Source organism: Barbus barbus (assembly GCF_936440315.1).
Source record: "Barbus barbus genome assembly, chromosome: 43".
Lineage (NCBI taxonomy): Eukaryota > Metazoa > Chordata > Actinopteri > Cypriniformes > Cyprinidae > Barbus > Barbus barbus.
The window spans coordinates 13,808,105-13,832,996 of NC_136721.1; the positions used below are offsets into that span (position 1 = coordinate 13,808,105).

At 35.1% G+C, this 24,892-nt stretch overlaps 3 protein-coding genes across 3 annotated transcripts; 2 read left to right on the top strand and 1 right to left on the bottom strand.

Moving 5' to 3' along the window:
- Nucleotides 1-343: 343 nt before the first annotated feature.
- On the bottom strand, nt 344-3,093 carry cfap300 (cilia and flagella associated protein 300). The gene is made up of 7 exons (XM_079405292.1): nt 2,964-3,093; nt 1,976-2,057; nt 1,812-1,884; nt 1,516-1,673; nt 1,232-1,404; nt 920-986; nt 344-831 (listed from the first exon to the last, which is right to left on the bottom strand). Exons 1-7 carry the CDS (start codon nt 3,071-3,073, stop codon nt 703-705), a joined length of 792 nt encoding a protein of 263 aa, XP_079261418.1. The 5' UTR covers nt 3,074-3,093; the 3' UTR covers nt 344-702.
- Nucleotides 3,094-6,945: 3,852 nt separating this feature from the next.
- Nucleotides 6,946-10,243, top strand: LOC306862285 (angiopoietin-related protein 5-like; the record flags this gene model as incomplete). Its single annotated transcript, XM_079405030.1, has 9 exons — nt 6,946-7,053; nt 7,170-7,250; nt 7,621-7,792; nt 7,924-8,027; nt 8,111-8,204; nt 8,279-8,382; nt 8,488-8,608; nt 8,985-9,170; nt 9,364-10,243. The coding sequence occupies 9 exons, from the start codon at nt 6,946-6,948 to the stop codon at nt 9,681-9,683; spliced, it is 1,290 nt and encodes a 429-aa protein (XP_079261156.1). The 3' UTR covers nt 9,684-10,243.
- A 5,408-nt stretch (nt 10,244-15,651) lies between these two features.
- On the top strand, nt 15,652-24,874 carry LOC306862375 (short transient receptor potential channel 6-like). The gene is made up of 13 exons (XM_079405155.1): nt 15,652-15,795; nt 16,006-16,350; nt 17,147-17,894; nt 18,590-18,769; nt 19,077-19,241; nt 19,578-19,794; nt 19,944-20,171; nt 20,256-20,520; nt 21,400-21,595; nt 21,907-22,107; nt 22,217-22,273; nt 22,387-22,462; nt 23,682-24,874. The coding sequence occupies exons 2-13, from the start codon at nt 16,208-16,210 to the stop codon at nt 23,822-23,824; spliced, it is 2,619 nt and encodes an 872-aa protein (XP_079261281.1). The 5' UTR covers nt 15,652-15,795; nt 16,006-16,207; the 3' UTR covers nt 23,825-24,874.
- Nucleotides 24,875-24,892: the final 18 nt, after the last annotated feature.

Genomic DNA, 24,892 nt, shown 5'->3' on the forward strand with positions numbered 1-24,892 from the left:
TAAGTTATTTAAGTTATATTTATTTTCTAATAAGCTCTTACCCAAACCAAAATTAAATTTCAGAGTGTGACAGGTGTACTGTTCAGCATTTGGTCCTTAGGACAGTTAATTTATCTCATTGACAAATGTATAATTATTGTACATTGTGGAAAAACTGGTAAAACTAGTTACAAAAATGATCTTAGACAATTCTTGAGTGGTATAAGTTATCCAATTTTTAAATAAAAGCTGTATATTGAGATTGAAAAAAATGTAAAATATTAATAATTTCTCTTGTAATCTAAGTTTGTCCTCTTACAGACCTTAAAACTAGACAAATTATTTAAACTTATGAGACTGTGTTATGTGACTTTTGAACAAGTTTTTTTTTATTCAACTTCACAAGGCGAAAAGTGCCTCTAGTTGAAGAAACACCCATGTATGAAACATAGAAAAGAAAAAAACTAATATATTTAGTCTCTTAAAATAATCACTTGAAATTAATTAAACCATGTTTCAAGCATGAAGCTACATTCAAAATGTATTTACAGAATTGCTACATTATATTCTTATTCTTGGAAATTTTTCATTTTAGGTTTAACTATTCATTTAATTAATATTACTCCATCACTTGATTAACTGATAAATTAAGGGTTATAGATGGAAAAGGTGTAGTTCCTAATAATAATAATGTCTCAGTGTTTTTATGAGATCTAGGGCCTTTCATTTAAAGTCCCCTATACCAAATGAATGGTATAGGACATACACATGCCTTTTGAATGGATCGATACAGAGGTAAGCAAATGTCTGCTCATTTTCTGTTGCAGATGGGTAGTACAATCCACTGTGGTCCTAATAAACAAAAACAGCAATGTTAACATAGTTAATAAGGAACGCTGCATCTTTAAGGATAATGGTGCACAAGAAATAAGTTACATACATGAGCAGAAACCTTCAAGATTGTTGTGACCACAGTGATCTGTTTTGTATCTTGATCCTTCTGAACGCTGTGAAAGACATATGAATGACAAGTTTATAATATGACAACCAACCATACATTTGTTCAGGTATCATAGTGAAATGGTAAAGAGGTCATGTGTTAAAAATCAAAATCAAAAAAGTATATGTATATCCTATATGATATTACTCCATTAAACATTTTTCCACATTAATGTGTGCTCAAGTTCACTTATTTTGGTCCCGCATTCATGTGAAATGTTAAAATGGAACATAATGTCTGTAAAATTCTCACCTGACCAAGTCTTTGTACATAATTTTTGCTGTCTCAATGTAGGGATCGATGACATCCTCATATTGGCAAAGTTCACCACCTAAGACCATATGCTTGAACAGTCTGAACAAAAACTCCTGACGATCACTTGGACTGATTATATGATAGTTGTTAGAATCTTCTTCAAGCAAAAGCTGTCAGAGAGCATGCCAAACAACAGAAGTTAAACAAACATTTTGATACAGCTATGATCAGCCGTATTTGAGAGCATCATTGATAATAGTGAACGATGTAACAATCCATACCATCCTTAACTCATCAAAGTCTGGGTATATTTCATGGTAACATTTGACAATGTGGCCAGATGGATGCAAAATTCCATTTGAGTAAATTGGATTGAATATATCTACTGACACTTTTGTGCATGGAACAACTTCAACATTTACATGTGTGATGTCTCTACCTGTGAATGGGTAAAAAGCCATAAGCCATTACTAACCTTCATGAAAGGAGATATATACATAAAATGACATAAAACATGAAAACATGTAAATGAATTCCAATAGCAATATATGCCTTATCATCAGAAGTATTAACATACCCAGTAGTGTCCATGATCCAACAGTATCAAGTACCTTTAAATTGTTCTTCACACATGGATCTTGAAAGAAACTCTGAAAAAATATAATAATTATAATAATGTTGACGTATACTATTTAATGTTGCTGTGACAAAGAAATGTGAAGTTCATGTGGGAATATTTACCCAAGCAAAGTCATTGCTTCTATAAGACTGGAAAGATTGGTCAAAGTTGAAGGCCTGGATGTTAATTCGACCTAGCATGGACCTAAAAGGCAATGGTGAATTTTAGAATTCATATGGGATCCCCCCTAGATTTTATGGCGTTGACTTTGGAACATCTCATCTGTCTTTTAAACACATTACATTGACTAATTAGGAGTGAATAATGTTTACACGTTATTTTTTAATATCTAAAAATCTCTTATAGAGATGCAGTGAAAAAAATAAACTGCAGATGTTAAATGGATATATTTTGCGAGACATCCATTTGCTCAAGGGGTTTTATTTGATGTTTTTGGTCATTTTTCATGGCATTGTTATTTACTGCTCTGCTCTTATTTGTTTGTGATTTGGATAGCAGCCATGTTTTATATAGCATCACAAATAAATTTTAAATAGAATTTCAGTTCATGCTAATATAATTTGCACATTTCTAGTTAATGTGTTTAATATTATATATTATATTATATGTTTCTAGTTAATGTGTCATAATCACAATCAGTTTTTATTGCCAAGTATGGAATTTGTTTTGGTGATAGAAGCTTCCAGTGCAGAAAATGTCCATGATACAGACACACACAGGCATAGAAATAATAAATAGGTAGAGTGGAATAAAATACAAAAATAAAATTATATGAATACAGTACAGCGAAATATATAAATAAAAAAACAATATTGATCAGCATCTTTTCCAAATTCATCAGTTTTTCTGCGCATTAATTCTTAATGATCCCAATAATTTTTAATTTTAATAATTGAAGTCTTTACATTTGAATGAATAAAATATTGTCAGTGTGGTGACAATATAATATAGAATCACCACACTGTATGCCATTTTAAGCAGAAATATGTTGATGGGCACAACATTAATGACTGCCTTTTGTTACTCACCGGTAACTCAATAGATTGTCATTGAATTCAATAAAATTTCACCTATAGAGCATATTCTTACCATTTCATCAGGAGTCTTGATATCTTAGGATCTTGCTGTAACGTGAATTTTTTGGTAGAAAGCAAATTGAAGGTGAACGCTTGCTCAAACGAAAGTTTCTCTTCCGCCATGTTACCTCTTGTCCACCGGTTACCATGACAACTAAAGACACTCGCGCTCACGGTGCACAATGACGCACCAAGGACGATAACTAAAGAGAACGTTAAAGATATAATTCTAAAAAGCGTTCTCAGTATTAAAGAATAGCAGAATTCACACCACATCTATAACGATAAAGGCACAGAGAAACATTATCATTGGAGTCAATTTCAGAATAATATTTTCCAGCTGATGAAAGCGGCAGACCATATAGGCCTATGTACGCTAATATAGTTATCTTTATAGTTATGCCCAACAGATGGATTCTTTAAGGGTATACTGAATGACAATACGAAATCCTTTTGACCATGATCAAGAATTTCTGCTAGATGCCAAGAGTACAGTGAAAATTACATATAAATGAATGCATTTGGCATGATTTTATTCAAAGAAACTTACAGTGAATTCAGTATATAGTTTGAATCAGTGCATGGTAGGCCTATATAAATCGACTAGAATTAAACCCATTACTTTGGCATCGCTAGAGCCATCCTAGAGTAACAGCACAAATTAGTTTTGAAGATGCAACAAATGGTCTATCATAAAGAAACATATACATTTACCAATCTAAGGTAATATAGCCTATATCTGAGTGTGTTTTTATTCTATCAGGATTTCCCTGTGTTTCTGGAAGGAATGCATTTAGGGTAGAGTGGGGGAAAACGTCCCCCTTAAGGAATGTGTAATTTTTTTTCTTCTGTGAAACAAAAGTTAAATGTGTTCAGAAAAATCTTAGTTTTATTGACAATGACATCAATTATAAACAAAGCATGAAAAATGTCAAGAGTTTTCATGTAATTAGATTTTTAACAAAAAGTTAAATCCTATATGGATTGGGTGGGTGGGGTAAAATGCCCCCCAGTCTGGCAAAGCTTTAAACATTTACTGCAAAATCAGAGTACAGACAGTTTTTGCTTAAAATTAAAAATAATATATATATATATATTCTATATCTCTATAATACATAGAGAACTGGGTAGTAACTGATTACATGTAATCTGGATTACAAATTTTTGATTAAAATTTAAGTACTTGTAATTAGAGTAAGTTACATTTTAAAATACTCGTAATCAGACTAGTTACTTTTTTATGGATTATATGATTACATATTATTCATTAAAATCCAATAATTTGTTAATAATTAATTGATTCTCCCTAATTTCTCTTTTTCATCTTTTAAATTCTCCTTTAAGATACCCTACCGATTATTCAGAAAGTCCAGTTTTGTGGACATTAACACAAAGATCAAAGACACAGCATTTGACCAATGGATTTACAACATTGCATCAGCTACTGTTGAACACATTCATTTTCATTTGGAATTCTTTTGTCTTTCAAACTCATTAAAATGCACATATTCACATTATTTCTTATTTACATAATACAGGCATTCCAAAACGTTGTCATCTAAACCTTATTCAACAAATTATTTATTTTAAGTACCCCTGAGATTTTAAAATAAATATTTTAATAATTAAGTATCACATTTGCATGTTCACAGTTTCTTTGATGTTGATTAATGGCTAGTGCAGTTGCCTATGACCTTTTGGTTTCAATCATTTGACCTTGATTTAAAAAAAGTTAAATGCAGGTAAATAAAAAATATTTCATCTTTTTTTTTTAGTAAGTGTTTTATTTGAATTGTTATTTTAAAACAAACACTATAGAAATACAAAGACGGTTCACTCCTATACTTATGAATGGGAGAAACTGCAACATGTAATATGGAGGAATAGTCCCACCTTTGAAACCTGAGGCTAGACAGGTTAAGCACGGTATGACTGCACATGAGCATTAGCTGGTCTAGCCTGAAAAATGAGCTTTTTAAATGCTATTTGAGTATAATAAACAACATTAATGGGGCAATTAATTTTAGATTTTGTTGCTGATTTACAAACGTAATTTAATTGTGCGTTCAACCAGCAGTTTTTGAGATTTCAGGATTCCCCTCATTAAAGAAAGGATTTGTTCTTGTATGAGCTATTATCATATGTAAAATTATGAATTACAATGAAACTTTTAAATTAATTATTAAATTGAATATGACTTATGAAATTATAATAGCCTATTTGAAAAAGTTTGTTAGCTGATGCTAACAGGCTAGCTAACTATACCTGATGCTAACTTGAGGTAATTCTTAAATATAAAATCCAAATATTTTTATTGAACCAACTACATTTGATGGAAAAACAAAGGATTTATTGTTCAGAACAGAATAACTACAGTAATTGTTTTACACCAGACTATGTTTGAAAAACTAATTATGTCATTCTGAAAATATTATTATATTTTAATTAGTGGTGTCAAAATTAGCGCGTTAACGCATGCTATTAATTATTTTCAGTGTTGGGGGTAATACATTACAAGTAACGCGAGTTACGTAATAATATTACTTTTTTCAAGTAACTAGTAAAGTAACGCATTACTTTTTAATTTACAAGAAAATATCTGAGTTACTTTTTCAAAAAAGTAACGCCAGTTACTTTTTCCCCATTTATTGACTGACAGTGCGCTGTGTGAGCATGCTGTTACTGTAGTTTTAGACTAAATGTGAATGCATTAATTCATCCCACTCGCATTTAGTATTCATCAAAATGAATTAAAACAGTGAAATGCAAACTCAGAATATGACGCAAACTGCAATAATTAGATATGTTAAACAACACAAATGTATCTAATCCCATTTTATTAACCAATATCTTTGCTGCTGACCTTTGATGATCCAGTTCAACCATACTAATAAGCAAAAATGACTTCAGATAAACTAACAGTTGTGCTTCATTGTTTATTTATTGCCGAAGAGTGTTAAACCTTCTTATCCTGAGTTTTACTTTACAGACGTGAATTTACTTTTCCTTCACAAGATACAGGGCTTTTACATTTGTATTAATGTAATTTCTTGTATTAAAAACAATCAAGCCCTACTCATATTTAAAAAGTAACGCAAAAGTAACGTAACGCATTACTTTCCATAAAAAGTAGCTAAGTAACGTAATTAGTTACTTTTTTAGGGAGTAACGCAATATTGTAATGCATTACTTTTAAAAGTAACTTTACCCAACACTGATTATTTTCAGATTAACGCGTTAAAAATATTTAATGCAATTAACGCAGGGGCGGGGCTAGGGTTGGCCACCACATTCGCAACTGCTGCCTCTGTCTCTTTTTTTCTTGCAAAGGATTGCGTTTATTTAGATGCAGATTATGACCACATCAAACGGGAGACGTTTCAGACACTTGCTCTATACGTCGCCTCCACGCCCAACCCGGTCTCATCCCAAGTCGTCACATATTGACGCTTGGCAAGTACTGGCATAATTTATTTAAAAATTATTAATATACGCTAAGTGTTTCCTATTTAAAAAATTACCTTCCCTTCACGTCGAAAAGTGACGCTAAAGGGGTACCTTGAGCGTCAAAAAGCGACGCAAAAACCAAGCGACAATATGTGAGGAGTTGGGATGAGACTGTGTTACCAGGCCAGACGCGAGTCAAACAAGCGCGTAAAAGATACTGTGCTCGTAGCGCGCACTCTTCAAATACACGCACATAGGCGCTGTAGCCTATATCATTTCATATCATACAGCGAAAGAAACTACGTGCATGCAATGTCGTAGTTATGCCGTCAGTTAAGGCATGAAGTTTCCAAAAAGGCGATTAAAGCTGCCTTAAACTGTGTGCATGTATGCAATATGTTATATATGCGTCACATTTAAGTACATGTCTCTGAAATGGTTTTAAAAACTGTCCTGAGGCACCCCAGCACTGTCTCCCTCATCATCTAAAATACCCAAAAACAGTGTGTGTGTGTGGGGGGGGGGTGCGTTTTCCCCCATTCTACCCTATGTATGCTGCTCTGGGTCCCGCTGATTCCCACCTCAACAGAAAGAAGTGTCACATTTCAGCATCTGGTTTTCATAGCCAATACAGGATGTTGTCGGAGTGCAATAAAGTAAAAGTATTTTAGAATGAAAACGAATTGGTCTGGACACTTTTTTGTTGATGTGAGAACAACTGTTTGTCTTTTTTTGTGAGGTTTTCTTTCTTTTTCCTTCTTTTCTTCTGAAGAAAAGAGGCAGTCCAGTCCACAAGAGAACACTGGAGGAAACTGCCGTCTCATTGGAAGGTGCACATCTTCACACTTCAGACGTGAGACTGCTGCATACACCATAATGATCTGGATCACTTTATTTCTGCATCTTATTGCATCATCAGCTGTGGTGAGTGTTGTAAACGTTTTCCTTCTGTAATTAATCTGTAATGAATGTTAATAAACCTTAAGGGTTTTATTTAGATTCTTGCAATATTTGCTACAATGCATTAGTATTTCATTCTTATTACAATAAAATACTTTACATATGGTGCTTATAACTGGCAAAGGGTACTTTTTAAGTGAAATATATAATTCAGTTTAATGATAAATAATCCAATAAATATCATATTTAACAAATTATTATACTGTAAATGAATATCTTGTGAATATGTAATAATGTGTGGTATATTTTGTTTGTCTTTACAGAATACCAGCAGTACTAATCGCAATGATCCTGCTATATTGACTGGGGAATCTGAGGATACCTCTCTTCAAGGCCAAAAAGAGCAATATCACAGAGACGCAGACATAGACAAATGCACTATGCCATGTGAAATGACTGCAAAGCTAATGCGTGATGAGAAACATTCCTTGTGCAGTAGGTGTTCCATTTTTGTGCATACAGTGTGATATATTTCAGTAATTTACACACTCTTTACATGTACTCCTTGTCACTCTTTTAACCCCACTGCAGTTCTCACAGAGTTTAATGCAGGTTGTTTTTCTTAGTTAACCTCCAGCACACCATAGTGTCATATACAAGAAACACTAGGAAGTTGATCAGAGATCTCATTGATGAACAGCAGAAAGCCTCTGAATTTCTCTCAAGTCAGGTATTCTAAAATGTCCAAACTTCCAAACCGCATATCCTCTTCTGCATTCTTAAACATATTGCTTCGATTGTTTTGTTTTCTAGATAATGGAGCTTATGGCCAAAGTAAACACACTCAGTTCAGATGTGCAGCGAAGCAACAGTGACATCTTTTCCGTGAAGCCCATGGAGTCCCACGGTGAGATTATTAACATGCTGTCAAAATATTTATCACTTACACATCCTCATAGTGAATTCCCTTTCATTCCATAGGGAAAGACTGTAGTGACATCCAAGAGACGCTAGGTGCCGTTTCTCCAAAAATCCCTAGTGGAATTTATATAATTCAGCCAGAAAACACAGATGTTTCCTTTGAGGAAAGTACCTTCTTTTAGTTTTGTTTAAAAATTTCCAACCACAGTTATTTTAATTTAAAAGCAAATCAAACATGGTTAACATGATGAGTTAAACATCTTAAACAGGTGTTCTGTGAGATGGATTACATGGAGGGCGGATGGACAGTAATACAGAGAAGGACGGATGGTCTTACTGACTTCAAACGAATGTGGTCACAGTACTTGGATGGATTTGGATACTTGCCAGGTACAGTAAGTCAGTTAATGGGATACTTCACCCAAAAATGATAGTTCTGTCATCATTTATCCACCCTCATGTTGTTCCAAACCTGTATGAGTTTCTTACTTCTGTTGAACACAAAAGAAGATACTTTGAAGAATGTTGGTAACCAGACAGTAGTAACCACTGACTTCCATAGTCTGGAAAAAAAATACAAAGTCAATTGCTAGCAGTAGCTGCTTGGTTACCAACATTCTTTAAAATATTTTCTTCGGTTTGGAATAATATGAAGAAGGGTAAATACATTTTTTTTCATTTTGGGTAAAATATCCATTTAACTTCTACGAGAGTTAATGTCTTAAATAAGAAAAAACAGGCATTAAATTGATCTGTGTCTCTGAAGGTGAACACTGGTTGGGTTTGAGCAAAATCTTCAATATAGTCAATCAGAGAAACACACGCTTCCAGCTGCACGTGTCTCTTGTCTCTCAAGATGGCACCACCGCCTATGCTTCATACGACAATTTCTGGCTTGAAGACGAAACCAAATTCTTTGCAATACACCTTGGCAGATATGCTGGTAGTGCAGGTCAGCCAATGGCAAATATCATTCCCAATTACACTGCTTTTTTCTTCAAAATTAGCATGGGAAATGCAAATAATGTCCACATATTTCATCTGTGCATGCTGATGATTCATTTATGAGTTGCACAGTCTAGAAACCTACTGACAATCTACATTAAATATGTAATCTATCACAGTTTCTCTTTCTCTTTCTGCAGGTGATGCTTTCCGAGGGTATGACCAAGAGCAGAATCAAGACACTGCCCCTTTCAGTACGTCTGACGTTGACAACGACGGTTGTTCTCCATTCTGCACTTTTGCTAATAAAGCTGTTGAGAGCTGCAGTGTGAACCAGAACAACACAGGGTGGTGGTTTAACCAGTGTGGCAAAGCAAATTTGAATGGCTCACCATTGGACCAAGATCTCTCCACCCAGTCACATATCCATTGGGACACCTGGACCAAAAATGGCACGCTTGTCAAAATCAAATCAGTGACTATGAAGATCAGGAGAGTTGAGATCCCAAATTTAAAATAAATCTCTGAAGCTTCTGAAGCTTTTGCATTAAAGTGGAAAAACTTATCATTTGTAGTCGCTAAAAACTTGCACTTATGCATGTGAATTTGTAGGAATGAACCTTTTGGCATAGTGATTTAGTCCACCATGCTTTCAATCCTGGGTCACAGCCCCAAAAAATCATATGAATCTTTTCATTGTTATGAATAAAGGGAATTGTGTCATTACTAAAATGTTTTATTTACATGGAACTACGCTAGATTAAACCAAATAATTTAGTCTGAGAGAAACTGTCAAACTATCAACACTGGAAATCCCCAGGAGTAATTCTCAATTGAATGTTTGCATGACATTTTACTCAAACACTCAAAGCCTGTTTCCGCCATTTTCAGAGTAAAAAAAAAAAAAGGTAATTGTGAGATAAAGGTATAATAATAAGTAATATAAAATAAAAATGTGTAAAAATCTTTCATTTAAAATAAAATAAAGTAACTGTGAGTTATAACGTCACAGAGGAATAAAGTCACACAATTCCAATATGAAGTCACAGTTATGAGAAATAAAGTCAGTTTCAAGATATGAAGTCTAAGTCCTGAGAGTTACGAAGGTTTTTATAGTACTAAAACTGAAACTAAATACCATAAAAAGGCCCTAGAAAACCCAACTAAGAACTAAAGTGAAATTATCATGCATTGCTTCAAAACGAAACAGAAATGATCCTTTGACTTTAATCTGATTTTGCCCCAGCGATCCCTAAAATGTAACTGCCATCAAAAAGTTCTACACTATGAATGGCCTCCTCCTAAATCAGAGGCGGGACCTTTAATCAAGTCATAACCTCTTTGATTTAAATCAAGGATTGACAGTGAAGAGGTAATCAGTGACTGATGGAGAAATACAATTTTAACATCTTATTTATAAACTCTAGGGCTTTTGAACAATGTGAGTTTAGTTTTACTCTTTGTATGGCAGGATTAAATTGTAATAGAATTCAACAAGCTCAACAAGTCTGAAAACCATTAACAAGTAAAGTCCACCTTCATTTGAACACGTATTAAGATAATCAAAGGACAAACAGTTGTTCATAAATCCATAAAATGTTGGCAAATTTATGTTGTAAGTAATCTGGACTCAATAAGGAATCATTTTAACAACAAAGTTGTCCTCTGCCAAGCAATTTACTCGTGTGAGAAATTAAACAGTAATAAAAAACAAAATATAAACTAATGTAACTAACTAGACAGGTATGATAAAGGAAACTAAACTAAAAAATAATTTGAAATTAAAAATGAAATAAAAACAAACTAAATTAAAAACACTATTAAAGTCCACGTGAAATCGAAATTGACTATATTTATCTTGTTAGCGCACATTGCTATTTTTGTGGTGAAAAAAATTAGTTTGCCTTCATAATCTTTAATCAAAATCTGAAAATGCTACTCCCCTCTAAAATGACATCCTTAACCACGGCCCTCCAAATGTCAGTGTTCATTTATGAATGAAACGCCTACTTTACTACATCCAATCAATTCGCAGTAGAAAAAACAAGCCATACCCTCTATTTTCCTCATTCAATATTCGGTTTCTCTCATAAGTACTTCACAATATTTAGAATAAGAATTGTATAAACTTGTTAAATCATCTAAACCAACAACATGTATGTTAAACCCTATTCCATCTAAACTACTAAAAGAGCTGCTTCCAGAAGTCATAGATCCTCTCTTGGCTGTTATTAATTCATCATTGTCATTCGGATATGTCCCCAAAACCTTCAAATTGGCTGTTATTAAGCCTCTCATTAAAAAACCACAACTTGACCCCAAAGATCTAGTTAATTACAGTCCGATCTCAAATCTCCCTTTTCTGTCAAAGATACTAGAAAAGGTAGTATCCTAACTTGGTATCGGTGAGGAATTCCAGTCAGGATTTAGACCGTATCATAGTACTGAGACTGCTCTCATTAGAGTTACAAATGACCTGCTTCTATCATCTGATCGTGGTTGTATCTCTTTATTAGTGCTACTGGATCTTAGTGCTGCGTTCGACACTATCGACCACAACATTCTTTTGAATAGACTAGAACACTTTGTTGGCATTAGTGGAAGTGCCTTAGCATGGTTCAAATCATACTTATCTGACCGCCATCAATTCGTAGCAGTGAATGAAGAGGTATCATATCGATCACAAGTGTAGTATTGAGTACCTCAAGGCTCAGTAATAGGGCCGTTACTTTTCACACTTTACATGTTACTCTTGGGAGATGTTATCAGGAGACATGGTGTCAGCTTTCACTGTTATGCAGATGATACTCAGCTCTATATTTCTTCATGGCCTGGTGAAACACACCAAATTGAGAAACTAACGGAATGCATAGTCGATATAAAAAACTGGATGACGAGTAACTTCTTACTGCTAAATTCTGAAAAAACAGAGCTGTTAATTATCAGACCTAAAAACCCCACATGTAATAAACTAGAACACTATCTAACACTTGACGGCTGCTCTGTCATTTCTTCTTCATCAGTTAGGAACCTAGGCATGCTGTTTGATAGCAATCTTTCATTTGAAAGCCATGTTTCTAGCATCTGTAAAACTACATTTTTCCATCTCAAAAACATATCTAAATTGCGACCTATGCTCTCAACGTCAAATGCAGAAATACTAATTCATGCGTTTATGACCTCAAGGTTAGGCTATTGTAATGCTTTACTGGGTGGTTGTTCTGCATGCTTGATCAACAAACTACAGTTGGTCCAAAATGCAGCAGCTAGAGTCCTTACTAGAACCAGGAAGTATAACCATATTAGCCTGGTTCTGTCAACACTGCACTGGCTCCCTATCAAACATCGTATAGATTTTAATATCTTGTTAATTACTTATAAAGCCCTGAATGGCTTTGCTCCTCAGTACTTGAGCGAGCTCTTATCACATTATACTCCTCCACGTCCACTGTGTTCTCAAAACTCTGGCCGTTTGATAATACCTAGAATATCAAAATCGACTGCAGATACTTTTCCTCTTTAGCACCCAAACTCTGGAACAATCTACCTAACACTGTTCGGGAGGCAGACACACTCTGTCAGTTTAAATCTAGATTAAAGACACATTTCTTTAACCTGGCTTACACATAACACACTACTACACTTCTATAATTCAAATCCGTTAAAGGATTGTTAGGCTGCATTAATTAGATCAACCGGAACTGGGAACACCCCTCATAACACACGATGTACTCGTTATACCGTAAGAAGAATGGCATCTACGCTAATATTTGTCTGTTTCTTTCTTATTCTGTTTCTCAGTCCCTGTCCAGATCAGATGGTGGATCGGCGCCGGGAGATGATGTCTCCCTGATTGTCGGCGGAGGCCGGACACCTGGATGAGCCCCGGGGACATATCCCCAGTGACGACTTCGACTAAAAATACAATAAAAATAAAACAAAATAACTAAAAATATAATAAAATAACTAACTACATAATACTATTATTGTTAGAAATTGCAACAATATAAAAATAGAAATATAATACATTTATACATTAACAATTTTAATTAAATCAATAATTAATCAATAAATAAACAATAATATCCTGGCCAGAGGAGAACTGCCCTGAGCCTGGTTTCTCCATTCTGTCACAGAGGGAGTTTTGGTTCCTTGCCACTGTCGCCTCTGGCCTGCTCAGTTGGGGACACTTAATTTCTAGTGATTATCGTCAATTTGATTTCACAGATACTATTTAAACTAAACTGAGCTAGACAATGACATCTCTGAATTCAATAATGAAATGCCTTTAACAGAAAATCGAGTGTTTAATCTTATTATTATACATTACTGACACTCTATCCTCCAGTTTGATACTGTTAAGTGCTTTGAAACAATCTGTATTGTTAAAAGCGCTATATAAATAAAGTTGACTTGACAATACGGAAGTAAAGACGGTCGCAAACTTCCAGTTCACGTGGACTTTAAACTATAACAACTTTGTTATGAGTAATAAAGTTGCAGTTCCAAGAGCCAATCACATTGCGACATAAAAAGTCACTTTGGGAGATTTAAAGTCATAAAGTACAGCAAATCGTAGTTGTATGATGTAAATTCACATTGTTGGTTACACAGTTAAAACAGGTAATGTGTTCCTAAAAATATTTACCAAGATCTCTCTTAGACTGCATACATTAAGATTAATAAAAAAGATGATGCTTTGACAACGAAAGGGTCTTAAGTGACCAGGCACTATGAAATAAGGGTGCATAGCAGTGTCGCCATTGATGTGGGTGGCCTATTGTTTGTCCTGATTCATTGGCAGGACTGAGATAATTAACACGCTTAAAATAAGCTGCGTAGTGTGTGGGCTGCTATTAGCATCACTGTCCTTGGGTAAATATGTCAGTTGTTACGTGTGTATATGTTAAACCATCTGTACTATGTCTATTTAGAGCAAAGACTCCTGCCAAATTTTTTCCTGCCAAAGACTAAACAAAAAGACCAGTTCTGCTGAAGCGTTACGTGAGCAGGACCTTGCCCTGGGTCTATGTTGGAGTCTCCGTGAGAGACAGGAGGGAAACCAGATAACACTGAACACCATGATATCAACATGAGAAATTGGGATATAGTGTGCAAAAGGGATGGTTATTTAAAAGGAGACATGTCTTCACTTAAAACTCTCTAAGTTTAAGAACGCAAAATTTCCTCCGACACTGAAAAAAAAGAATGTTTTTTTTTTTGTTTTAAATAAAATAGATGTAGTTTTTGGAGAATTACTGGAATATGTTTACAAGAAAATAGTATTTTGTTTTATTAATTTTAATTTATTTATTGTTACTTGCCATTTCTCTGTAATTCTTTGTGAAATTTACTAGCAATTTCTGAATGAAAATTGTTCACCATGGCTGCATACTTGATGAAAACAGTAAAATCAGATATTGTGAAATTATTATTATATTTTCTACTGTAATATATTTTCAGAATATAATTTATTCCTGTGATGGCAATGCTGAATTTTCAGCAGTCATTACTGCAGTCTTCAGTGTCATATGATCCATTAGAAATCATTTTAAAATGCTTATTTGGTGCTCAAGAAACATTTCTATCAGTGTTGAAAACAGTTGTGCTTTTATAACTTAAACTGCATTTAAAATCCACTTGAATTAGTTTCGATGGACATGACTATATTAACTTGACCACATTAATACATATATTCATATATGTCTAATACATATTCATTGCGAATAATGCGGGTACATGGTGGTTTGCCAATCATAACAGAGATAACTTACGTATATAATTCTAGAAGCTACAGTAGCAAAAAACAAAAAAACAACAACAAAAAAAACCCAGCGTGCATAACTCTTAGGATCAGAGAGGGTGGGAAATAGTTGTGTAAAAATAAATTATAACTGTTTAGATGCAAGAACCTTGTGTTATAAAATGACTTCAGCTGGGAATGCTGCTACAATAAAGTGTATAACATGGCCCTTTTCAGACTTTTTAGACTTTAAAATATAACCATTTATTAAAGGAACGATAGATACTTTTATAAAGTTGCATTGCAACAAGCATGGGCCAAAGGCAGTTAGTCCGCTTGTCACTGGAAATAATAAAAAATAGTCTAAAAATAGTCACTCTGATAGTCATCAGTATCACGGCCTATCGACATGAGAATAGAAACAAGACAGTGGCTTCCCATGACCCACTGTGTGGGTTACCTTGTGACCCATTGGTTTGGCTCACATACTCAGTTAAGATTTCTGAGGCAGTATACTGACCACTACAGCACGTACACATTTATTCATGCGGATACACACACACAGACAGATGTGGGACTGTGGGAGAAAGAATGCCAGAGAGAGGCAAAATAAAGCCAATCAAAAGTGTGATGCCGCCGTTGAATGTACATTGACGATTGGTCAGTCTGGAATTCCATTGAAGCCATTTCCCACAGTTTACAGAGAGCTGGGTGCTCGTAATGAACACACAGGATGTAGAGGTTTATTGTGAACGCTGAGATAGACCCAAAGGGATTCTACATCTGCACTCCGTCACTGGGTTTTGATTTTGGAAGCTGAAAGCAGATTTTAATCACCTTTCCTAATACAAACAGAGAGGAATATAAAATGAAAGAGTTATTTTGAAAGGTGAGGGAGCTGCATGTGGCATTTCTTCAGTGATTCTTCATATTGAAAATGTTACTAATCTGTGGATTCTGTTATCTGTCTAATGCTGAAATCAGGACTAAACGCTTTAAGCTTCATTCAGGTTGATCAAATAAAACAAGCGAGAAAGAAAACGTTTTAATTTTAGATTTCGTAAACCAGCATGAAGATTGTTATATTTCTCATTTACAGCCAATGAGTGGGAAAGAACATTCAGAATTCCTCCGTGCTCTGCACTCAAGACTTAAACGGGAACATAACAAAGGATTGTAGAAGATGGTGACTTGCCAGTGTGTAGCACACACTCAATCACTCACAGCTGGATGTTTGGATAACAGGATGTGTTAGCTTTGCCGTATTCACATTTCAGACGTGGACTGTTTCAGTTGGAAGTATGAATCAAAGGAAACCTGTTCTGGAGGATGGAAATCAATCAAAGTATCACACAATTGAAAAGAGGAACAGAAGTAAAGACAATCTACTGATGAACGAAGACTTTGGAGAGGACTGTTATGGCAGTTATGGACAATACCATGGGTGAGTTGGTCAAGGTTCTGTACATACTGTATGTTTAGTTGCCATTGCCTTCAAAGAGAATATATAGTTCAATGTCCTTATCTTAAACTGTCGCTCAATATTCAATTAAATATCTGTCAATTGGTTTGTTCATTTAAAATGTCAGGTTTCATTAATTTGGCTTTAGAAATTAGCAATGCAGTTAAAAAGCTTATCATGCAAAAGTCATTAGCATTAATGCATGTTTATCAACCTACCGGCTATAAACCATTGTTGGTATGTGTGAATAAAGTAATGATGTTACTGGATGGAGACAACATCAAAAATAATCTTATAGATTTAACTTGGATTATTAAAAAAACACACATATATATATATATATATATATATATATGTTTTTGAATAATACAGTTGAGAGAATATTAACTTTTTTTTTTTAAATACATAATTTGTTTTGGCAACATTACAAGCATTAATATACATATTGTGATAATATAATATTCATTAATACAATAATATAAATATAAATATTTAATATGATAATATTTTATTATATAGATTAGTAATTAAAGTTTTATATAAAATATTGATATATTTGTTTTTAAGTAAATATAAACCAATAAAAATACACAAATACAATTCTGTACAATGCATATACTGAATATACTGTATAATGTATAATGAAAAATGACAGTGCACTCTTTGGAAGATTGGTAATTGGTTTTTCAAGTAACTTGAGTGGTGGGAATACTAACAATGAAAAACATTTTATGAAATAGAGGTAACAGTACGTGTTTTTGATCTGTTTTAATCATAGTGAGAACCTGGCCCGACAGGCGTTACCCAAGAGCAGAAGGCAGGCGGTGCGAGGGGCAGCCTACATGTTCAATGCCCATCCCAACAGCCTAACCCCAGTAGAGGAACGTTTCCTTGATGCTGCCGAGTATGGAAACATACCTGTGGTGCGCCGAATGCTTGAGGAGATCCCTAAGCTGGACGTTAACTGTGTGGACTACATGGGCCAGAATGCATTGCAGTTGGCAGTGGCAAACGAGCACTTAGAAGTAACAGAGCTCTTGTTGAAGAAAGACAACCTGTCGCGTATTGGGGATGCACTTTTGTTGGCTATCAGCAAAGGATACACCAGGATTGTCGAGGCCATTTTGAGCCACAAAGCTTTCGCCGACTCCAAGAGACTCACAGTGAGCCCTAGTCAGGCTCCAATGCATGATGACTTTTTTGCGTACGACGAAGATGGCACTCGCTTTTCTCATGATGTCACTCCAATCATTTTAGCATCTCATTGTCACGAATACGAGATCGTGCACATTCTTCTGGGAAAGGGTGCTCGCATTGAGCAGCCACATGACTACTTTTGTGCCTGCGACACCTGCAATTATCATCAAAAGTACGATTCTTTCTCCCATTCCCGCTCACGTATCAATGCGTACAGGGGATTGGCCAGTCCAGCGTACCTCTCTCTGTCCAATGAGGATCCTGTGTTGGCGGCCCTGGAGCTCAGCAATGAGCTGGCTTCCTTGGCCAATATTGAAAAAGAATTTAAGGTACAGCAAATAAAAAGGATAGTTCACTCAAAGATGAAAATTATGCAACTCATCTTTTTATTACAAACCAGAAGAATGTACTGGCCATTTTTTTCCAAGTAAATAAATTGAATGTGAGCACCAGTTTACACATTTCACATTTAGTCATACTCTTTTTTTTTTGTGTGTAAGCAGACTGGAATCATTATTTTAGTATTATTTATTGAATTAGCTTTTATTTTTGTTTTCAGTTTTAATCTTAATTTATATTTAACAATAACAACACTGACTTACATTTTACATAATTTTTTCACAAAAAATCGCAAATATTGCATTTGCAGTTTGACAGCAATGTGAAATGACAGTTAACTTGAACCATAGTGTGTTAGGTGACCAATAGACATGCTGCTTCTTTGAATATATAAAAGTGCATGTGAGAAATGACAACTAGGTAGAGGAAAAGAATATAAGTGAATAACTAATTATATTTGTTCATCACACAAATCAATCATATAATGTCATAAGACATGGAATATAGTCCATAAATTGTATTTCATGATTTACTGTCATTTTGAAATTCGGCAACCAGAACATTCTTTAATACTTCTCATTTTGTGTTCCACAGAAGAATTCTTACAGAATTTTCAGTTTGGTTTAACTATTCCTTTAAAAATGAAAAAAGATTGCATGTTCTTTGTAATGATTATCTTCCTCAGAATGAATACAGGAAACTTTCTATGCAATGCAAAGACTTTGTTGTGGGGCTTCTGGACCTGTGTCGGAGTACAGAGGAAGTGGAAGCCATTCTGAACGGTGAAGAGGATGAGACTTTAGAAGTGCCTGGACAAGCAAGTCTCATTCGCTTAAAACTCGCAATAAAGTACGAACTGAAAAAGGTGAATAGAAAAAAAAAAAAAAAAACAGAAATCTCATAATGCTTTCAAATCCCTTTTGAAAAACCAGCATATGCTGGTTAGGTATGTTTTGAAGCATGGCAGCTGGTTTAAGCTTGGTCATGAGCTGGTTTAAGATGGTCCCGAGCTGGTTAAAAGCTGGTCCTGAGCAGAAGCTAGTTGCTCAACCAGGACCAGCTCAACCCAGCTGCCATACTTCAAAACATACCTGACCAGCATATGCTGTTTTTTCTTTTCAACAGGGATTCTATCTCAATATGCTTCTTTTAATTTATTTGTCCTCAAACAGTTTGTGGCCCATCCTAACTGTCAACAACAACTCTTATCAATATGGTACGAAAACCTGCCTGGACTCAGGCAGCAGACCACCGCCATTAAGTTCCTGGTGGTTTTAGGTGTTGCAGTCGGACTTCCCTTTCTAGCAATGGTGTATTGGGTGGCACCATGCAGCAAGGTAAGTACGTTCACACAAAGATATGCTTTTTACTACTTTTTTCTTTCGAAAACCAGATGTATTACATTTGAAACATACAGTACATGTCTAAAGTATCGAGCAATGGCTTTAACATGAATCATTCAATGAAATCTTTGCTCAGTAAGACTGTTCCCATGGTTGTAAATTATAGCAGTGCTTAAAATATCCACATATCCTATGAGTCACAGTAATGTTGATAAGCATATCAGGCTGATAGACAGTAATGTAAAAATATACAATAGAAGAATGTATCCACAGCACATGAAATATTTTGTTAATCACATCACAATCAGTAAAAAATCCTCTTACCAACAGATGGGAAAGATCATGCGTGGCCCTTTCCTTAAGTTTGTGGCACACGCGGCCTCCTTCACTATTTTCCTTGGCCTTTTGGTCATGAATGCTGCAGACCGCTTTGATGGGACAAAGCTGTTTCCAAATATGACCATTCATGACTATCCGACGCAGCTGTTTCGTATGAAAACAACTCCCTTTACATGGATGGAAATGCTCATCATTTCCTGGGTCATAGGTTTGTTTCTGACTGATCTTTAATTTGTCAAAGGTTACTACTCTGCTACAGTCTGTATTTAGAGAACAAAATGTACAGTTCATTTGCATGTCCCAAGACAAACGGCATGTTGCAACATTCATTTCTGTGTTTTAATGTCCTTCGTTCAGGAATGATTTGGGCAGAGTGCAAGGAGATCTGGTCCCAAGGTCCAAGAGAATATCTGCTTGAGCCTTGGAATTTGCTAGACTTTGGAATGTTGGCCATTTTTGTGGCATCCTTCATCTCAAGGATAATGGCTTTCTGGCATGCATCTGTAGCACAATGCTATGTTAATGAGCACTACACTGATTTAACCAATGTAACTTTGCCTTTTGAGGTGGGATACTTCCAGTTTGGTGAGTGATTTTCCTATCAAGTTAGGAAAGATTTAGTTATACAAAATTACAATATAGCCTATCTGGCTAAATTTTTTGTTCCAGCTCGGATCGACTGGCTCCCGTCTGACCCTCAGTTAGTTTCTGAGGGCTTGTACGCCATTGCAGTGGTCCTGAGCTTTTCTCGAATTGCGTACATCCTGCCAGCGAATGAGAGCTTTGGACCACTGCAGATATCTTTGGGGCGAACTGTGAAGGACATCTTTAAGTTCATGGTTATCTTCATCCTAGTCTTTCTGGCCTTCATGATTGGAATGTTCAACCTCTACTCATATTATCGGGGTGCTAAACAGAATGAAGCTTTCACAACGTGAGTAGAAATACACTCATGGTGAATTTGCCCATTTAAGGCAGGGTAGGTGATTTCGGAAAGGCTAGCAAACTAGCTCCCACCCTCCCTGCTCAGATGCTAACCAGCGACACGATAAGAGATGGCGTTGGTGGAGGGTTCATTGCAACACTGTCAAATTACCTCATGTCTCATTCACCGGTGAGAAAACATTATAGTACAAAGCGCATAATATTACAATAATAATGCCTTCCATTCTCAATAGCGTGCCAATAGCAACCACACTGATGACGTATAATGTCTACGCGAACAAGTTGTGAAGATGTATGTAAATATATACATTGACAGGCGGGTCGGACAGTGTATCGTAAACTTCAGATCGAAGAATATGATTGGACGAACATTTTATGGTCCTACGACTTCCGCAGATGATATAACTACATAAATACATTTAGACCACTTAACTTAGTGATTGCTATTGGGATTTAAAGAAACTTTCAACCAGCATAACAACAATGTTTTTCAACCAAATTACCTACCCTGCCTTTAAGCTGTGTTCCTGAATCATCTTTTCTTGATCCTGGTACAACACTATTATTAAAGGGACAAAGTCGTAAGTATAATTATCATTTACTACTCTTATAGTAAGAGGGAAAGATAAGATAAGATAGATAGATAGATAGATAGATAGATAGATAGATAGATAGATAGATAGATAGATAGATAGATAGATAGATAGATAGATAGATAGATATTCAAAAGCCTTTAAAAACTTTTCCAGTCCCAAATGTTTTGAACAGTAGTTTGTTGGCAAAATAAATGCACTTCTTATGAGAAAAGGAAATGTTCCTCAATTTTAACCTCCTTCAATAAATATATTTTCTCTCTGTGTCTCTGTAGTGTAGAGGAAAGCTTCAAAACATTGTTTTGGGCAATATTTGGCCTGTCTGAGGTCAAATCAGTAGTCGTGAACAACGGACACAAGTTCATCGAGAACATTGGCTATGTTCTTTATGGAGTTTACAATGTCACAGTGGTCATCGTCCTACTCAACATGCTCATTGCTATGATCAACAGTTCCTTTCAGGAGATTGAGGTACTTGATGTCTTCTTAGTTAATGTCTTCATATTTCTTTTGAAGAGCTGCTGACATGATAAATCTGCTGACATGGAATCTGTAAATCTGTATTTAAGATTTTGTGCTGATGAAGGACACCAGTGTAGAGTTTTTGCATATTATGGAAAAAACAGCCTTATCTCCTCAGAATGAACTAATTAGTTTGTCTGCTTAATTAGTTTTAATTGAACTAAACCATTTTCTGTCACATCTCATACCTCTGCATCTCTGTATTGATTCATTTGCTGCTTGAGGTTTCCAAAACATTAGTGTTTCCTGGCTTCTTGCAGGATGATGCAGATGTGGAGTGGAAGTTTGCCAGGGCCAAGCTCTGGTTCACCTATTTTGAGGAGGGCCGGACTCTTCCTGTGCCTTTTAACTTGGTTCCCAGTCCCAAATCTGTTCTGGGTCTGGTTATGGGGACTAAGGGTCTTTTGCAGGAGCTTTTCAACAGACACAAAGCCATTATGAAGGGGTCTGAGCTCAGCGAGGTGAGGAAAATTCCTTTAATTCTGCATTACAGAAAGAAAATTCAGTGTGACACTCATAATAAACATATCCATTTATATTGCTCTTGTGATTTGTTGGATCGTAATTCAGTTGGGACAGAGCAAACCTTGCCAGGACAAATCTCTTCCTAGCTCCAGTCGATATCAGGCATGTTTACTTCCATTTTTATGATACGCATAATGTTTATCGTAGATCTGATTATGGTTCGTAGTTGCTTGTTTGCAATTTGACATTGAACTTGCTGCATTTAATCTGTACAGAAAATTATGAAGCGTCTTGTTAAGCGATATATCATCAAAGCTCAAATTGACAAAGAATGTGATGAAGTCAATGAAGGTGAGTGGATTTTAATCTTTAATAAAAGGAACAAAATATATAATATTCACAAAATATATACAGTGGTGGCCAAATTTATTACATTGTAAAAAAAAGTTGTTTCAACTTCAAATAATTTGTTACCCTGCTGACTTAGAATTTTTAATTTAGTCAACTAAAATATTCCAGTTGTCCCTTAAATTAACATTGAGTAACTTAAAATTTCAAGTTGACTAAACTAAAAAATTTAAGTCAGCGTGGTAACAAATAATTTTAATTTGAAACTTTTTGAAACAATTTTTTTTTTTACAGTGCACTGTAAAAAATGAAAAAGAAAAGTTGAGCCAACTTAAAAGTTTAAGGCAACCAGCTTCAGCAGATTTTTGAGTTTTCTACTTTTCAACTTTTTTTTTCTTTTTACAGTGTGTAAAACACTTGACAGATCTGAAAATATTTACCTTTTTTTTTGCCTCCAAAACATGATTTCATTTCATAATGTTCATGAAACATGCAGATGGTTGTTCTGAGCACAACAAATATCAGATGAAGTGAGTCGTACTGTTTTTATCCAATTTTAAATGTAATATTTGGTATGTCCACCTTTTGCAGCAATTACAGCAGCACATCTCTTTGGCGCAGTGTCAATATATTTCCTGAGAACTTCAACATAATGTTATCCCATGATTCCTTCCATCACAGGTAGTTCCGGCAATAGCTCGTTTTGTGGGTATTGTAATGGCCAATTCAACAAAAACAACTGAAACCTTTTAAATACGCCAAGTGTTTTAACAATTTTAGCCACCACTGTATATATTTTCAGAGTCATTAATAGTAAGAGTCGTGTCAAAAAATAACAAATAAAAATGAATATATGTGTCCAACTGAAAAAATAAAAGCAAAGGGGTCTGAAACAGCGCAAGTGTAATGAAATAATGCATTTTGGGGTGAAATGTGTCTTTGTTTTCACTGTATACTTGGAATATACTAAAAGAAAGTTTTATGATTAATATATTGGTTACGCTTTATTTTAAGGTGTCCTTGTTACAGTGTAATTATACATTTAAGTACTGAGTATTATTAATTAAAAATATTATGGTTTGGCTTAGGGTTACTTGCATGTAATTATGCATAATGTTTTGCTATTGTAATAGTAAGTGCATGTAATACGCAACAAGGACACCTTAAAATAAAGTGTAACCAATATATTTCATGACTCAGACATAAGGCTGCTGTGTTGCAGGTGAACTGAAGGAGATTAAGCAGGACATTTCAAGCCTTCGCTATGAGCTGCTGGAGGAAAAGTCACACAACATGGAGGAGCTGGCAAAGCTAGTGAGGATACTTAATCGCTCTCAGGACTGCTTGATACTAAAATCTCATTAAAGAAGCCAGGTCGGTTGCGTTTGTATTTTACAGAAGCATATAAGCAACTATTTAATCAAGCAAGACAATTTGCACAAGGACTACATGTGATTTCACATGCTTCTCTGCCTTGGCCTGCTGGGTTAACAGAACGAAAAAACAGCTGTTGAGCTTTCCATGACTGTGAAGAAATTATATTATGTGTTTATGTTTTGGTAATACATTACAGAACGTTTCTTTTTGTGATAAATATGCACAATTTACTGTTAAGATTTTTGTTTGTCAGTAAGCATTCTAATTCACACAAAAATGTAACTCGAGGGATTAAAATTATAGCAAAAAATAAATACATATGCCAAAACAAATTTTTGTTTGCAAGTAGTAAATGTAAAATAATTAGTGAAACAAATTACAAACTTAATTCTTTTAATTTAATTATTCCCCTTTTCGCAACTATTTCACTAATTGCACACACACACACACACACACACACACACACACACACACACACACACACACACACACAGAGGTATGAAAAAAATGCAAAACCAACAGAATTAAAGTAATATTGCTAGGTGAACACTTTTCTGTTGCTGGAAATTACCTTTAATGTCAAATGTTATGATCACATTATCAGATATATCATCCCTCTACACAGATTGTTAAAGATTTTTCTTTGTATCGAGATCAACTTTGTGACAGACCGCTTTTTCAGCATGTCAATTCCACAGGGGCTCGTTATGTAATATGCTTAATTTGTCCATTTTGTAACAAGAGAAGTTTTGTTCAAAAGGTTGAAGTAAAGCTGAACTGAGCATGAGAGGAACTCAGGAACATTTACAGCCTGCAGATTTGATGAATCACAGTCACAGTGTTTGAAATCCATCACAAAACACTCCAGAGAGAATGGAAAAATAAGAAGAATGCAGTGTTTCCAGAATCAGAGCGGTTTTGTTTGACTGCTGACACAGTAACACATGCTGCTGAGTTGGCAAACCATAGTATAACCAGCACAAGCCTTTTGATAAAAGCCTGTCCAGGTCTACAAAATAAACTAATCATTGAATCCTGGGAAGATTTTTATTGTAA